The sequence below is a fragment of the Hippoglossus hippoglossus genome, chromosome 7 (genome assembly GCF_009819705.1).
Source record: "Hippoglossus hippoglossus isolate fHipHip1 chromosome 7, fHipHip1.pri, whole genome shotgun sequence".
NCBI lineage: Eukaryota > Metazoa > Chordata > Actinopteri > Pleuronectiformes > Pleuronectidae > Hippoglossus > Hippoglossus hippoglossus.
Window position 1 is genome coordinate 13,137,369 of NC_047157.1, and position 17,342 is coordinate 13,154,710.

At 42.4% G+C, this 17,342-nt stretch overlaps 1 protein-coding gene across 13 annotated transcripts in view; it reads right to left on the minus strand.

The window, feature by feature from the left end:
- Positions 1 to 726: 726 nt before the first annotated feature.
- The window catches only part of kif1b (kinesin family member 1B), a 53,337-nt gene continuing 36,721 nt past the window's right edge, over positions 727 to 17,342 (minus strand). For 8 of the 13 annotated variants that reach the window (XM_034591002.1, XM_034590997.1, XM_034591001.1 and 5 more), the window contains 25 exons: positions 16,858 to 17,036; positions 16,145 to 16,282; positions 14,888 to 15,139; positions 12,976 to 13,094; positions 12,096 to 12,181; positions 11,671 to 11,800; positions 11,175 to 11,328; positions 10,247 to 10,337; positions 9,997 to 10,115; positions 9,826 to 9,881; positions 8,377 to 8,485; positions 8,136 to 8,202; positions 7,828 to 7,912; positions 7,188 to 7,293; positions 5,579 to 5,693; positions 5,365 to 5,498; positions 5,201 to 5,262; positions 4,958 to 5,103; positions 4,495 to 4,755; positions 4,328 to 4,399; positions 4,087 to 4,208; positions 3,832 to 3,984; positions 3,406 to 3,598; positions 3,104 to 3,222; positions 727 to 3,007 (listed from right to left, as the gene is read on the minus strand). In XM_034591002.1, coding sequence (XP_034446893.1) covers positions 2,965 to 3,007; positions 3,104 to 3,222; positions 3,406 to 3,598; positions 3,832 to 3,984; positions 4,087 to 4,208; positions 4,328 to 4,399; positions 4,495 to 4,755; positions 4,958 to 5,103; positions 5,201 to 5,262; positions 5,365 to 5,498; positions 5,579 to 5,693; positions 7,188 to 7,293; positions 7,828 to 7,912; positions 8,136 to 8,202; positions 8,377 to 8,485; positions 9,826 to 9,881; positions 9,997 to 10,115; positions 10,247 to 10,337; positions 11,175 to 11,328; positions 11,671 to 11,800; positions 12,096 to 12,181; positions 12,976 to 13,094; positions 14,888 to 15,139; positions 16,145 to 16,282; positions 16,858 to 17,036 — 3,111 coding nt within the window. In that variant the 3' untranslated portion in view covers positions 727 to 2,964. Of the gene's footprint in view, positions 3,008 to 3,099; positions 3,223 to 3,405; positions 3,599 to 3,831; positions 3,985 to 4,086; positions 4,209 to 4,327; positions 4,400 to 4,494; positions 4,756 to 4,957; positions 5,104 to 5,200; positions 5,263 to 5,364; positions 5,499 to 5,578; positions 5,694 to 7,187; positions 7,294 to 7,827; positions 7,913 to 8,135; positions 8,203 to 8,376; positions 8,486 to 9,825; positions 9,882 to 9,996; positions 10,116 to 10,246; positions 10,338 to 11,174; positions 11,329 to 11,670; positions 11,801 to 12,095; positions 12,182 to 12,975; positions 13,095 to 14,887; positions 15,140 to 16,144; positions 16,283 to 16,857; positions 17,037 to 17,342 lie in introns of those variants that run through there. The other 5 variants (XM_034591008.1, XM_034591007.1, XM_034591006.1 and 2 more) reach the window with 2 other exon arrangements.

Consider the following 17,342-nt stretch of genomic DNA (forward strand, 5'->3'; position numbering starts at 1 on the left):
GTTTGAAAGGCATCAACGGAAAATAAAAAGTGTTGAGGTGGAGAAAGACACCAGCACACACAATAGTATACTGTCATTTTAGATGTCACTACAGCTACCTTTGTATTATATTCCCTGATATTAGAAAAACATAAAAATGAGATAAAAACCAACTTTTATCTTTGTTAGGATTCAGGCGGCTGGCTAGCGTGAGCAGTGAGTAAATATTCTTCAAATCAAAACTCAGACTTTCACTCAAACCACTTTCTAATCAAGAGGAAGCACTAATGTAACTCGGCCCCGCTGACGGGGACGCAGCGAGTTACATCTTAGTTCTCTTTTTTTTTTCTTTTCTTTAAAAGATGGAGAAAAAAGTACATTCAACTCTCCCCCACTTCAGGCTGGAAGAGGCTGCCACAACATCATCCTCTGGTTCATTCTGAGTTAACTAAACCGTGCAGACTCTGTTTGATCAGTTTTTATTCATATGTGCAAAGAGCTGCAAACTAATATGTACATTGCAAACAATAAATACACAATCCCAAAATAATATACCTCTGTGAATGAAAGTGAAAATGTTTGCTCCGACATGTTTTCACCTCGATATGCATCACAAACATTGAGGGTCTGGAGGTTAACGTGAGGTGCGTTGCATTCTGATCAGAGAACAGAACGTTTCTGAGTCCGATTTCTTTATGTGGGTTCTTAAACAGACAGAAAATACTTTCTCAGAAACAGTCCAACAGGATTTAGTTTTTCTGACCAGCAGGTTGTCTGACCTGACGGCAGCTTTCCATTTCTGAGGTGAATGTTTTCAGTCTTTTTACATCAGCTGCATCACTGATAATTCCCCTAAAACTTGTAACAGGCAACAGGTTCCTCTGTTTCAATACATTTGGCCATGTTCCTTTCATACGATACAGACGGCAAACTGCCGGTTGGCTGGCCGGAGTTTATCAACGCCCATGTACCCATCACTCTTCAAGCGTTTGTTGAGACAGAGGCACCAAAAATTTCATAACGTATCATCTGTGCGACGATGTACAGAGCAAATATTTTCATAAAGAATATCAGAAATAAAACCTTTGAGTCAATGTCGTCCCTTTAACATCTCTTCTTTCATTTCTGTCTAGTAAACCCTTTGGAAAGCAGCTATCCAGTGTAGCCTTGATATGTGCTCTTCTCAGTGTTCCTGATACTCTGGTCTCAACACGCGGGATCTGCCCTCTTCTTGCTATAGATACGTGTTAATGTGCAAAATAAGGTTCAACAAACATGATCCTTGGTTAAAAATTAAGAAATAAATGCCCTCTGTAACATTTCATATAAAACACCGCTATGGAATGGTTAAAAGCATAATAGAAAAAAAATGTTAATAATAAACAAAAATAATGGAATGTCAACCCAGTGAAGGTTAGATGTGTTAAGAGGTTTCAATTTAAGAACACAAATAGAAAATAAACATGTGATGAGCTGCGGTGGCTCTGAACAGTAAGTACTTGACCCTACAGAGGATTCAGCCGACACTGGGGTGACAGTGAGGGGAGTCATGGGGTCGACTGGATCGTTATCTGTCCTGCAGGCTGTACGCTCGCAGCTTCGTCCACTAACCACTGTGGTCAAGGCTAAAGCACCGCAACTTCACTCTCCTTCTCACTTCTTCCCACCGCTTCATCGCGTTTTGGTTTTGTCTTCGGCGTCACATGTTTGTGAAGGTGAAATAAAATGTTGAGACTCTCTTGAGGTCTGAGGCTAAACAGTGTAAGAAAAACTGCCTGGAGCTCGGGGAGCTGAGAGGAATGCCCTAAATGAGAGTTAACTACTGTGCTGATCCCAGAACAGACTGTATGTACAAATGATATTCTCTCTTCAGAGCACTGCTCATCTTCTTCCTCCTCTTACTCCTCAGGGAAAACCCTGTGTTCATTTTAGATGAAATCGCAAAGAAAAGGGACAGGGACTAATATCTACTCCTGTTTGAACAATCCGTCGTCGTGTTTCCACTGTGGAGATACAAATTCAATTTGAATGCGTGTATTTCTGATGTCGACACAAATGCATGATTGTAAATAATTAGTCACGGACGGGGGGTGTATGTACACAGACTGAGGAGTGGGATCTAAACATCACATGGATGACGGTGGAAATCCGGTGCAGCCCTCATGTTTCACAGAGTCCTTGACAGGTTTTCTTCCACATTTAGATTCTGACGGCTGTTTAGGAGGCAGTACAGGGGGAAGCTGGAGACTAGTTTAGGAAGAGACCTGGTGCAGATCTCATAAAGAGGAGGAAAAGAAATCCTATGAATTCATTAGCAGCAATGGTTCTTAAAAGTCGCCCTGCCTTCAGTAGCAGAGCGTGAACTGATACTTCATTAGGAGATACTTCTATATTTTCCCTTCATGGTTTTAATTGTAATCATCTGATATCACTTTTTTGGAGCAAACCTGTCCATCCCCTGAGGACTGCTGCAGTTATCATGTGGGCATATTAATGAAAAAAAGGAACAAAACTCTTCTAGGGAGACAAATAACACTGATAGAGACGATTTTTTTTTTTTTTACAGATGATTGGCAAACTGAAAAGTTGTGGCCAGAAAGAGCATTTTCTGAAGAATCGTGCACACACAAGTAGACTATTACAACATGCTACTAGTTAGGGAGTTGGGGGAATGACAACAAAGCGGAACAAAAATCAGACCCGAACATCGTCATCGAAACCAAAAAACACGGAAAAGCTGAGGAGGAGGTAAAGGGAGGAGAGAAATTGAGAGGAGTTGGCAGAGGGTTGTTGGAGGGCGAGAGGAGGCAAATTCCTCTGCAACTGAAACGTTTAGTCGCATGAAAGGAGACTTAAGCCACAAGTCTACTTACAAGAGAAAACCGTCAAGAATCACAATGATTAATAAGTGTTAACACTTGGTATGTTCAAAGGCTGTTCAGAAAGAACGGTAGCCGTGGTTTCCTGTGTGCCAGTCGACTCACTTCAGTTCTTGATCAGGCCGCTGCGCCTCCTCGACAGTTTAGATCTGTGGAAACGACAGGATTTCATGATCAGAACATAACTTCTGAAGGACGTAGAGCTGCTTCTTGTTAAGTGCAGTATGAGGAGAGCGTGTATTTACCTTATCGTCCCTGCTAGCAGAGGATTAAAAGCGTAGAGCCAGTCGTTCATGTCTTTCTCGTTGTTGGCCTGCAGCAGGATTCCTCTGTGTTTTGTGCACACGGCAAACGTGTTTGGAGTCTGAAAAGGAAAAGAAATATATTTGCAATTTTGCACTTCTTAAGGGTCAAATAAAGTGCATGAAGGAGTTTTAATCTTGCTGTTCAGCTCTTGGTTTTTCACATTTCTGGTAAAGACTTGCACGTTGCTGTGCCGATAAACCAGTAAAATGTTTTGCTCCTATTAGATTTCTTGAAACTGTACCTTGAGCATGGCCTGCTGGTCCTCACTGTATTCCACCTGTGCTGTTGAGAGGTTGAGGACGCCCCGCTCCACCGGGTCTTTGTCGCTGTTGTAGATGAAGACGTAGGGTCGGCGCACAACCACAAAGTGCTTCACCCATGAGTTGGAGCGAGGCTCCATGAAGCTCAGGAATCCCTTCTTGGACACAACAGACCTGGGAACAAAGGAGATCAGTAAAAATAAGATTTGTTTTTTGAGCAGAAGAATTAGATCAATCTGATTTGCTTCCAATAGAAATCATCCATGTTCACCAGTAATTTCTTCCTGGATTAGATGACACAATTTTCTGTCTATGTTTGGGCTGCGAGATTCATCTCATAATGACACTTAAAATGGTGTCACTGCAGACACATGCTTCAGGTGAAGACCAAAGGTGGCAGCACTCACCCTGGCCTCATTTCTTCAATATCAGGCTCCAAGTTGAGGAACTCGTTCTTTCCAGCCCGTGCTAAGTACGAGGACTCCAGTGTGGGAACCATCGGGAAGTTTTCATAGTCTGAGCAGGAGGGACTGGAGGCACGGGAGCTGTTCTCTGGTGTCCTTATGAACAAAATACACCAAGTTAACACCTCGCTAACAACCTGCCAATAGCACCTTTGGATGTTTGTAAAAAAATATACATCAATCAAATCAAAGTTTTACTTCTGGTCTAAGGAGCCACAGCGGGAGTCAGACAGAGAGGGGCAGGTGGAGGAGGGGGTGAGGGTGGCGCTGCTGAAGCTGGTCACTGACGGATCACGTCCCATTGGTGAGATGTCCGACAGCTGGAGAAGAAATGCACACTATTTTTGGAAAGGTTGATGCTCAAATAAAACTGAGCTACACAAATACAGGTAAAATACTTTTTTAAATATATTTAAAATTTCTTTCTGTGATCTCTCACCTTGCAGTCGCTGATACTGTTGACCACCTGGTTGTATTCACTGTTGTAAGTGTGTGTCAGGAGGCGCAGGCACTGCAACACAACAAAGACGAGACAGACAGGCCCGTTGGTTAATGAGCAGCAAAGAGTAAAATTGTCATATCTCATGATACAGAATCTGTTCTTACCTTGGTGGCCAGCTCCTTCTCACGATCCACCAGGCTCTCTATGTCGGCGGAGTCGTAGCCGCTGCTCTCGCTGGGCGTGATGGCGCTTTCAAAGGTGGTGCTGGAGATCTGTGAGGAGATGGAGGTTGAGGTGGACAGGGTGCCGGAGCTCATGCTCGGGGAGAGCGACTCGCTCAGGGACTTGGCGGTGGGAGTGTTGCCCACTGGAGGAGCCTCTCCCAGCTTCTCCCTCAGGAGGAGCAGGTGACGGGTCTTCTCCACCTGAGTGAATAGCAGGAGCAGGGGGTCAGGTACAAGTTAAACTTACACTGAAAGAAGATTTTGTTTAAAAGAAAACTAAGTATAGGTCTACGTTTTCTCTTTCAGTTTCAGATTATTAAACTGGTACACAGAGTAGGAAAGCCAACCCTATGTTTCTCTACTTTGAATTGATTACATTTAAATTCAATGTTTAAGGACCTACCTCGTGCAGCTGCTCCATTTTTTCCAGCTCCCATTGGTGCTCCACGATGAGACTGTCACCTCTGGGCCTCCAGCCGGCCAGGTTCTCCTCTCCACGCACATAAGCCACTGACGTGTCCAGGATCTTCCTCCTCCTCCGTTGCATCCCTACTCAGGACAAAAGCTTGTATTAGGACAGAGTCCGCAGATAAATTATAATGAAAAATAACCCTTTAGAATGTATTGATTGTTGGTCTGGGCTCACCTGGACTTCCAGTGTCAGACATCTTGCACAAGCTCAGCTCGTAGATGCCAGTGACTCGGTTGCTGTGATGAAGCAGAGGATGTTTTGTCAGTAAACTGTGTTCTCACATGATATGGCAGAACTATTATACATTGGGTAGAAATGGCCACACTAGGGTTTCTTACCAGTCAGGAGATTTGGAGTAACCGCTCCCAAAGAGGTTCCTGAGGGAACGTGGAGGGGAGATCTTTGCGTCTCGGGAGTAGAAGACCATGCAGATGTCTTTGGTTATGATAGCAGGCTGGATGCAGTGGTCAAGCTGTGGAGTGGAGACAGAGTGAGTATGTTAGCCAGAGAGCTAAATGATAAAGACACATCATTGCAGGAGAAGTGACTGACCTCCAGATACGCAGACAGGGTCATGAAGATCTTCTCTCCATAAGGAGTGACTCGGTTTAGCAGGAGGGAGTTGTGCAGGGAGCTGTCCCACACAGCCTCGAAGCGGTAGAAAGTCCTGAAGGGGAAAATCCCAAAAATGCTCAGTAGTAGCAAAATTAAAGAGAATTGCGCTTATCAATAACACTTATCCTCTGTAAAGTCAGTGCTTTACAAGGTTAATAGGATCTGTGTGGATACAGCAGCAGTGATTGAGAGGAGCCAAAGTGTACTTTTACAAATTCAACACAGAGTGAGTCAGATGTCATTCTGTCACTTATGATGCGAATGTAAACTCCTGACAGTGAACAGTGACTGACGTGTCCCTCACACTCATCCCAAGTGACGACAGGATGTGAGGAACCACACTGAGGTGACACCCTGACAATAGAAACAACGTGAGCAGGAGTCCCTTTAGTTAACAGCGTGTCAGGAATGTGCCAAGAGTGCAGAGAGCCATATGCGAGCCAGTGGCATGCAGAATACAGGCTTTACATGTTCTGGGTGTCATGTTGTTTATGATATGATAGAAATAATAAACCTTACAGCATCAATGTGAGGACCATCACTTTCTGCTATCATCACATTTTTAAATAGATCTGTCTACCTGCTTTATTAGATGAGGGATTGAGGCAGACAGTTCCTGTCTGTGGCAGCAGGGGGCGCTCTTACCCATAGAGAGCAACCACTGCCCAGTTGGTGCCTCATTGGCCTTTGTAGTTATTGAATTAAGACTCATGCAGTGAATAACAGCTGAGACCAAAGCATTCATTTGGAATCTGGGGACCACATAACATCAGCATCGGGTGTCGAATTGACAATCACAATACTAAATAGGAGGTGTAGTTGCATATGGATGGCCTTTACTTATCCATGAAACATTTTCGAATGGGATTTCTTTTCAGACACTGAAAATTGATGGTATTAAAAGGCCGATCTAACGCATCACGTCAACTTACAACACAAACGGTTGGAGGACTTATTTCTATGGATCTAAAGGACTAAACAAGAAGCATACGGTTCTTTCAAAGAAAGAACCGTATGTTCTCTGCTCACTGGTACCTATCAATATCCTTATCAATAGAAAGCCTGAGTACAATCATGAGTCCAGACGCAGCAGGAGGAAAAAGAGAGTGCACAGACAGAAAAAAAAAAGAGAAGCACAAAGAGTCAGGCCACAGAGACAATGGAGCAAATTAACAGGAAAATTAAACAGCAATGGAAATGGAAATGGTCATGCTATGATTCCAATATGCCTTCAGCGAATATGAAGACGATAATATATCAATGGAGCTAGAATATATTGTAGGAAACGATTTATTAAACTGTGACTGTTAGATATGAACTGCAGTATGTGGCAATAACTACATTACAGGAGTATCTGCTGCAGATGATTTAAAAAACACTTTATCCTCACTCAACCTTAAGGAACTGTGTTGAGAATCCATCAGAATATACGCACATTATCAGCAACAAACCAACTGTTGTACCAATAAATCGCTACAGTCACTCAGTGAATTTATGCTGTTTATTACATACAGTCGTCCTGGGAGTGTGTGAGCGTTCCAGCTACCTGTTGGAGTTGTGTGATGACTTGATGTTCTTGGCAGAAATGATGTTCAGGGACAGGACAGCGTCGGCAGCGCTGTCGTCCACCTCAGTCTTGGTCCTGATGCGACCTGGTGTGACACAGAGAAACACAGCACACGTCACCACAACCACAATCTTTAGAGCTAAAGACGTGTTTAGATGGAGTATGACTGATGGAGAAACTTCTTCACTACTTAGAAGAAGTACTTAAACTGCCAGTTTGTCCATTAACAGCCGTACTGTCAGTGTCCAGACGCAGGACTCTGAACACATGGCTGCTCCCTCATGAGTCTCTCTGGACAAGAACGTCAGCAGCTCAGAGTTGAAAATGTGAGGTGTAATTATTTGGTCCATCAGCTCCAGATCACAGTAATAACGACTAAATGATCCAACTCCTCAGACTGAAATCACGACTGAAGAAACTGCAAAGTATCTTCAGTGCAATTTCCTTCTTGACAATTAAAGGTAGTTTATAGTTTAATATTGTCAGGTAATCTACTGATTCTGTGTGACTGAGGAAGAAATCACACAGAAACATCGTCTCCTCCTCTGCTGTGACAGTCTCATGTGCTTCAGCAGTGAGGAAACCGTTTTCTCTGTGTCTCTGTGGGAAGACTGCTCACCCACGACCAGCTCACGGACGTCCTTCCAGTGGAGCTCGCTACCCTTCTCATGGATGAGTGTAACCGTGATCCTCCGCTGGATCCCCTGCAGCAAAGACGACAGCAGCTTAGAATGACAGTAGACACAGCTACTTCTAAATGCTTCTCATTCAGTAGAATAATCTTTTACTGGTTTATAAAAAAGTAAAGAGATATCCCCTTTGATTTGAAATCCGAACCAGTGCAAAACGCATTACTGACTTTATATAACTAGTGATTAGTGTATACAGTTTGACTGGTAGAAAAAGTGTGGATCTTGTGCCTTGTACCTGGTGCAGTAGGTAGGTACCGTGGCAGGGCAGTCCTCCACTGTGATCCACAACAGCTGGGATGTACCTGTGGAAGTGTGGAGGTCACACTGAGCCTGGACACTTCAACCAACAAATGATGAACTACATCCACTGTTTTTCAAAATACTACAATAAAAGTGAACTATACTGGATCAAAGCCCAAACTGCATTAAACTATATAGTAATTGTTGTGTGTGGATATAACATGCATGACACTCACTCTCCAGTGGGCTCCAGCTCGCTGATCTCAAACCACACCAGCAGGTCGTACTTGCTGACGCACTGGCCCAGGTTGGACTTGGTGATGGTGTTCAACTTGGTGGCTGGAACTGAAACACAAGCACACAAGCTCAATATGACAAACTGGGATTTACCTGAAATTCAGAGGGGACGGATGAAAACAATATAGTTTGATGTTATATTTAAACTACATGAATTGGATTGTTAAATGGAGGCTGGATATGAGAGGTGAACACACAATGATACCGAGTCATTTGGTAAACACACACACATACGATGCAGATTTCTAAAGGAGGTGTTACTTATAAAATCTATTAATACTGAATTTCCCAGGCCACAGAAAAATGGCAACAATAAAACATATTCAAAACGAAGAGTTAAACTTCCTAAAACGTTATAAGGGGCTAAATGAAAAATTACAGCACCACTGACAACACCTTGGTGTCTAACACATCAGGATTATGTTCCTGGCTAATCTCTCAGACACACAACTACATTCATCTGCATTCAGAGTGGCTAAAAATGAATAATACTCCACATGAAAACTGAACCTATAAAGGCTAAAGCCTCTGGAGCCTGATTAATGCTGTGAAGGCCATGTCAGTGATCTTCTGTGATTATGATAAATACTCATTTTAGGGCTTAAGATTCAGCTCATGCAGCAGATTTACCTCAAGGTGTCAGTTCGGGCCAGTTTGTAAGGGACGGGGGGGGGGGGGCGGGAGGTTGGACTGAGCTGATCTGACCTACAGTGAATAGACCTGCAGCAAGGTGCAGCACACATCACCACTGCAGAGCCTTATCGAGCCACTGCATGCAGTCACACAGCACAACGAGAGCAAAGCACAGCACTAGTCTAATCACTACAACCCGGGTGCATCTAATGCCCGGTCAGTAAACTACTACACTGGCCACTCTACCAACCATGGTGCCTGGGCACGATTAGCACCGGGTCGTTCAGCATTGAGAGGAAGGGGAAGTGAGAGAGTTGGTCGGCCTCGTCCTCCAGACTGGCCACAGCAGAGGAGGCCAGGGCGTTGGCATGCAGGGACAGTGTGTCCAGCACCGTGCCGTTGACATAGCCGCTCATCAAGTAGCGGATTAACTCTATCTTACGGGTATGGTCTGGGTTTGCAAAGCGGCACATTGTGAGAATGGTGAGAAAGATCGGAGAGGACGTGGGAAAAAGTTGACGTGCAGGAGGGAGGGCGGAGGTGGGTAAGAGGATTATGAACGGTGGGAGAATGTGATTAAATACGAGACAAAAAAAAATCCAAAGGAAGCAAAAAGTGAAAGAAAAGGGGAAGGAAAAATGAGGCATGCTTATACAACCATAACGAACAGAAAGAAACATGCTTGAAATGATGGTGACAGGTGCAGAAGATATTCCTGTTTGAGTAGTATGGTGGGACGACTTTAAGAGCCTTACCTGGTCTAGACAGAGGCATGGGAATAGGATAGTATTTCCTTGATGGTGTTGGAGGACTGCAATTACAAAACGAAACAAATTTGAACGTTACGAAAATATAGAAAATCTTGTATCGTACTATAAATTCAATAAGAGGAAATGCTTTTTAAAGTTCTTTTAAACCGCACCCACCTGATCAGGTCCTGACCGTGCAGATGCAGTGGGTGCTGCTGGTAGTGACCAAACACTTCAAACACAATGGGCTTGGTCTTGATGTACTCGATAAAGGACTCTGTGACCTCCACTGAAATCTGCTCCAACAGGGCAAAAACAAGGCGTGGTCAATATTAATTAACATTAGGTTGTTAAGGTATGGGTGTGTGGGTGTGTGTGTGTGTGTGTGTGTGTGTGTGTGTGTGTGTGTGTGTGTGTGTGCACTCACATTCTGGACGTGATAAAAGCCCAGAGGAGCTCCTTTGCCACTGTTCTTTAGGGGCTCAGTGGAAAAAGCCTCATCATGACGATGCAGGAAACTGCAGGAGATAAATATAAACGAGCTTCAGCATGTGACACTTATTTGTCAACAAGATTAATGGCGTTTACAAAAAATCAATAACAAAGTAAACGACAACAAAATCAACTAAATGCATCAACCAGTGGGAGTTAGGTCAGGGGGTTTGGTCAAACCAAAACTTTTGCTATCATCATTCATTTATCATTTATTCATTATTGACAGTGTGAACAGTTTTGAAAAAAAGCACTTCACAGATAAAACTATATCAACTAGAACGACAGTAAGTACAGCGCATACCTTTGCCAAGGCCCCACAGTCCGCTTAAATTTAATCAAGCTGCACCAAAATATACACCCTCATAGAAAGCAGTGCCCTAAATATGAATTATTCCCTGTTGAAAAATGCCCTATTTCAAAATGTTAAAGAAAGTGAAAAAATTCCTGGATCTGCCCCACTGATCCGGAGCCGCACCAACATTTAATTGGTTCTACCCTGACTCATACCACATCCTTCAGCTGTTATTGTGTAAATTTGCTTATAAAAAATGGACCGGGGTGAAAATATAACCTTCTTGGATGTAACTATATCAATTGTCTTTTTGATTTTCAGACCTACAGAGTTATAACATTTCGTGCCAAATCTGTTTTGATGTGATATTATGCTATATGCTAATATTTCTTTTTACCGTGTCATGAATTTGTCCCTTGATTTAGCATTTTGTGAAGTGATAATCTGTTATAATTCTAATATATGTAACTATTGCATTTCTACTCTAGACACTGCATAGGGCAAATACAACTGCTAATATTTCATATAAAGTTTTAAGTTACCAGAAACCAAACTATCGTGAACTCACTTGAATTGGCAGAAGATGTCGGCATACTCAGGCAGGATGCCACTGGCCTGGAGGACGGTGACACGGAAGGTAAAGATGCTGCCCACCTCCAGCTGGCCCACCTCACTGTCACTGAGATTCAGCTTCGTCTCTGAAAGGTTTTCCAGCTTGAGGTCTGACAAAAGAAAGCCACAAAGGGAAATGATCAGCAACTGCATCTGGGATTGTGCTTTTCAATCTGCAAATCAATTTCAAGTTGCGCACAATACAATCAGATTGGTTTCTGCACATTATCAAGCTTGTGATTTGTAGAGCAGATCCTGCTGTTCAGTCCTTCAACAGCCTTTGTACACATTCCTTTACAGAGCAAGAAAACCTGCATCAGTCTCATTTCCATAACTAAACATTTTAAGTCCTCCTCTGCATTCAACAGGACCATCTGCCCACATGTTTCCCTTTGGGGCGGAGAGAGGTGTTGAAATTTATGAGCAGAGAGGTGAAGGTCTAGCAGCCGTACCCATGTCGTTGATCCTGTTGAGCTCCTCTGAGGGGGTGATGATCTCTGAACTCTGACCCTGACCCTCCACAAACCGCAGCTCTTCTAGCGACAAGCCGGAGTGAGTCATAACCGTGGAGGTAAAGTCGTTCTGATTGGACGAAAAAGGAGACACAAGAGTTGAAGAAGCAAGACAAGCAGCTGGTAGAGAGAGAGAGAGTGCATCACTATTTTATTTGTCCAAAACTATATTATCTATTTCTTGAGTTCCCTTTTGGAAAATAAATAAGAAATGATGAAACAATGTAAAACTCAAGGAACACTTCATCTGCAGACTTCAATCAGCTGCTTTTCTGCTGACTTTAATCCAAATATTATACAAACACACACAAAAAAAAAAGTGTTTTCTCTAGTTTGAGACTCCTTTGATTTGACTCGGGGCTTACCTTTTTGAAGTACTCATCATCAAAAGAAATCTTGGCGGTTCCTGACTGTCTAACTCCTGACCCGTAGTCTGGAGCCTCCTCGTCAGCTACAAAGAGACAAAGCATCCTCTTGTCAGGATTGATCACAGACATGGCTGCCTGCAACCGGAGCGCACCAAGCGGAATACACCGAGAATCTGAGGGAGTTTTCTGGTTGGTGGCCTGGAGAGCCTTTCAAATTATTTTCCCACCGATATCAAAATAAAAGTTACAACCATATGATGTATTCATCAAGATATTTGGTTTGAGTAGAAGATATTTGAACTTCGACATAAAAAAAGATTGTGATACAAATAAACGTCACATTATCTTAAAGCACAAATGTAACTAGTTATTTGTCTGAGGGTTTGTAAAGTCACCAACATAAACGGTCTCCTTCAGAAGGATTTGCCTTTTAAAGCACCTTTCATACAGGTTAGTGTAGTTCAAAGTGCTTCACAATTGACTGATGAGCCAAGAATAATTGAAAAATAAACAAAACAAATAAAAACAGTGGCAATGACATACCATGAAATAGATTTTAAAGTACAACTAACACTATAATAATGATTAAAAAAAAGTCAAATAAAGGGAAGAAGTTCAATTTAATAAAATGTGATAGAACCACATACCAAAAATTTGGTAACGGTCGGATAAAACTGAATACAATTTATGTGTTAATGTCTATAAAACCATACTTAATAAAAACCAGAATAAAGAGACAGGTTTTAAGCTAAACTGCCGGCTGCTCTCAGGTTGTCAATGACACAATCGGGAAATATCATCATCAATTTGAAGGATAAAACCTCTGCATAAAGATCCTAATCCTCTCTGGCTCATTACAGACTCATTAATTACTCACCAGCTATAGCCTGGACCCCCACGCGCAGGAAACCACGCACCGCACCCTTCTCTGTTACTATGGCAACACGGTGAACCAGTGGCACAGGGTAGAGCAGGTTGCTCAGGTACACGAAAGCTCTGAGGATAAAAACAAAAAGGCAGAGACGTGAAAAGCTGATTCTGGTGCAGAGGGGAACAACTGCTGCAGGAAACGTCACTATGACACAGGTTTTTTTGCTGATATAACTGCCATGTCATCCGTTACTTTTAATTTACTAAAAGCAAATTAGACACATTCACTTATTGAAGAACATCTGCAGACGCATAGAGACAGTTTTCTGAATATGCATTACCACATCGTATAATGTGCATTAACATATTCCCCAGTTAAGCACATGTTAATGACTACAAAAACCTACAGTAAAATATTAGTGACAAGTATGTTAAAGAAAACGCAGAAAATAAATGAGGACAGAAAACTGAACATAAAATCCTACATGCTTCAGGGCACTGAAATCAGCAGCAGGTTAAACCATCCACTTTATTTTGAGACTGCGTGACAGGGGTGATGACACATCGCACTGGATGCAGCAGTAGAGGCTGTAAAAGAGTGCTTTATTGTGTTGTGTTATGGCAGTGTAAGTCTCTCACTCACACACTCCCTGACATTTTGTTTTGCGGGATTTGATTTGTCCTGCTGCACCCCTGGTGACCCTCCATCCATCCACCAACCCCCACCCTACCCCACTCTACCTCCCTCTCTCTCCCTCCCTGCACTGGGAGACTCAAGGCCAAGGCGGAGGAGAGATATCAATCTGTAAAAATCTCTGAAGTCACTGTGACGCAGTCAGGGTGACGCTGAGCTACGACCGTTGCAGAGTCTGGCTGGCTTGAAGCCCGCATGAATCTGTCGTCCTGTTCTGAGATCAGCACACAGTCTTTCTTGGGATGTTTACAGCGTTGAGACGTCAGCCGCCTAACAGCGTACGCATGCTGTGATTTCAAATGCTGCTGAAGCAAATTATTTACCTCATACTTGACATCAAATTAAAACAAATACAAGTAAGTAGGATTATGAGATTGGCAACTACATCTGAGTTAATATTACCTACAATACATTCAAAGAGCAATGTTAAAACAAAAGGTTATTAAACAAAGTATTCAACCACAATGAAATAAATAAAACAAAAACACAAATCAAACGAGGCTGAAAGGATAAGAAAAAAAAAAAAGGCAGACAGCTAATGAACATAAACAGCAGATACATGTAACTTCACATAGGTGGGAGTTAATCCACTCAGAGCTGTGATGGTGGCAGGGACTGAGACATCACGTGGGGAGGAGGTGGAGAAATGTGACGGATGGTGGCTTTTCATTATTTTAGAGACTGGAGTCTAAATGAAATGCAACTCATAAAAAGCAGGCCTGTGAGCACACAAGTATGACTAATCACATTAAGCTGAGCTGCTCTGAATACACGACATGATCTGATTCTGAAATTAGTGCTTCACCAGGGAGGGATTTACTGATCGATAATTAGTGATATGCTAACGGTACTAGCTCACATTTTTCAGGGCTCACATTTTCCAGCTACTAAAATCATATGTTAAATAATGATGTCTTGTAGCCTGCATATAAACTACTGCTTTCACGTCTCACTCTACTGAACACTGTTGTTTGTGCAACCTCAGTGTATCCATCTTTTTCCACATCTTCAGACATGTCCAGTACATGAATTCATCTTCATTCTATAAAACAGTAATTATGCTATATTTGCATGATTTTGTGTTTTATCACCTACACTCTTTAATTTTCCCCATTTGTTTCACTTTACATCTGAGAATTGAGATTAACGACACTAAACCAATCCAACATCCACCCGATCTCCTGTCCCCGCTCGTGTATGGGAAATGCCACAGCCAGTCACCAACCTTCCCACCAGGATGAACCAGGGGGAGCGGTCGTAGAAGGGGTCCTGGCCGTCGCTGAAGATGTCCGAGCCCTCCTCGGTGCCCGCATCTGAGCTGGTGTCGTCCACGAACGCCTCGTCATCGATCAGGTCAGACATCTCGCTCTGGCGCTCATCCGCCATCTCTGTGATCTCGGAGTCAGTGGTGGAGAAGGTGGGAGAGGGCGTGCGGTCGGCCAGGCGCTCGTTGACGCAGCCGTGGAAGATGGGGGAGCTGGGGGAGGGGGTGGTAGTTTTGGAACAGTAGCAGGAATCAAGGAAAGGTACCAATGCAGCAACAGAAGAGTTAAACAGGCGACTGCAGCTCATTATGTACAGATGTGACGTTTCACTTTGGTGTAAATAGCATTGCATCACAAATGGCACCATGACTCACAGTTTACTACCACTAATTACATAAACACATAACGAAAGATAAACTTGGCTTTGGATCACTCAATTTGCAAATTTTCTAACAATACAACTTTCGAGCTTTGGCAAAAGTTACAGGTTTTAAACGAGCTGGATGGTGCCACAGCAGTTTATAGAAACATGACTATTTTATATCAAAAGGAAACATCACTTCAAAAGAATTTAAAAGGATGAAAGTATAAATCTAATGTATTCTGGCTGCGACAGGATAAAATACAAAATGCCACAAAATTTCCATATGACCCAAAAACACTATCTTGTTGACAAGCTTTTGTGTGAAGGGGAAGGGAATCAACATGATAATGACAACACACAGAACAAAAGGATATAAATGATGAATGAAAATAATGTAAATTATAAAAAAAAAAGCAGACAACTTAAAAATGTGATGTCAAATAAAATGAATATATGAATCTTCACAGACAATACATCATAAATGACATGAAATAAAAAGCATCAAAATTACAACATCAAATCATACACATGACAAAAAAAAAACAACAGAACAATATGACGAAACAAGATACCAAAACACGTGGTCTCAGTGACTAATGAAAGAAAATGAATCTGCACATCAACATAATTTGACCACAAAAATGAAAAATGAAATGAAAGAAAATGTTTGTATCCATTTAAAATAAATGGATCACAAAAGCTGCCTGAGTCATATCGAATTATTTAGCCTCAAAAACTGACTTAGAACTCAAACCTGCAACAACAAGCCCAATAAACAGCTTTCAAACAAGATATCCAGTGATACTGTAACATGTGCAGTGAGTGCTGTGTTTGTGTTTGTTGCATCACATACCTTCCCACCAGTTTAAACCAGTGGAAACGATCATAGAAGGGGTCATTTCCTGACATGGAGCCCTCGCCGTCTTCCTGGGGAGTGGAGGCCATTTCACCAGCGCGGTCATACATCTCTCTCATCTGCTCCAGCCTCTGTCTGCAAACGATGACAGAGTGCTGTCAATATTAATGAGAGGCAGAGAGCCAATATACAGCTCACATAATGGCTGGAGGGAAATGAAAGCTTCTTGACGTACAGATGTGAGACTCCTCATTTTTTCTATCTTTTGTTGAAGCCTGACCGAAGGCAGATTTTCCTTCCTTATTTTAAAGGGTAAAGAATTCTGAAATCGATAAATCGGTATCTTTTTTTAATTCTGTATAGGCTTTTACAAGTTTTGATCCATTTGTGGTTTGATGACGATTGTTTGCTTTTGTTTTATTGATTCTAATTATCTTGCCCAGAGACTACTAATGCTATATACACTATTTATTGGAGGAGAATGTGCTCTTTTTTGGACGAACAATGACAGCACCATTTCTAGGTTACCCTTAACATCTTTTTCTATGCTATGATCTGTAAAAAGAGTTTTTATGTTAGCCCATCTCAAACAACATATACGTCTGAACTGATATATCTTTGATGGGCCAATGTCTGATGCATATCTAAAGAAATGCTGCCCTTGAGAGTTTCCAATACAATTCAGGACTAGTTGAAGGTTCGGTGATTACTTGAGTTTATCAAGGGACCAGTAGTGCGTGGCTCCGTTCTTAAGGTCCTGAACCTCTACAGCCACCACAGTGCGGGGGAACGGCCTGGAGTCGCGTTCTTTCTCCGGTTCTGGAGGCAGGAGCTCAGGGGGCAGCGGCGAGTACAGAGTGTCTGTCAGCAAGACGAACTGGAACTGGACCTGGAGAACGTGGAGAGATGAGAGGAATAAAAAGACAGTTTAGAAGACATCGAGTCAAATCAAGGAAAGCAACAACCTCAACAACAAAACAAGTATGAGAATCCATCCTGATTTTAAACTTAGAAACTGTAGTCTGATTTATTGGATATTTATACGGTAGGTACAACGCCATCGGCTATGATTCTCACTCTTCTCCTCTTCACCTAACAGTAAGTTACTGTTTTCAAATTCCCCTTTGCTGTGGGAAACAACAACAACCTCTGAGCCAGAAACCTACAAACTAAAAATGGAAATTTTTGAACAAGA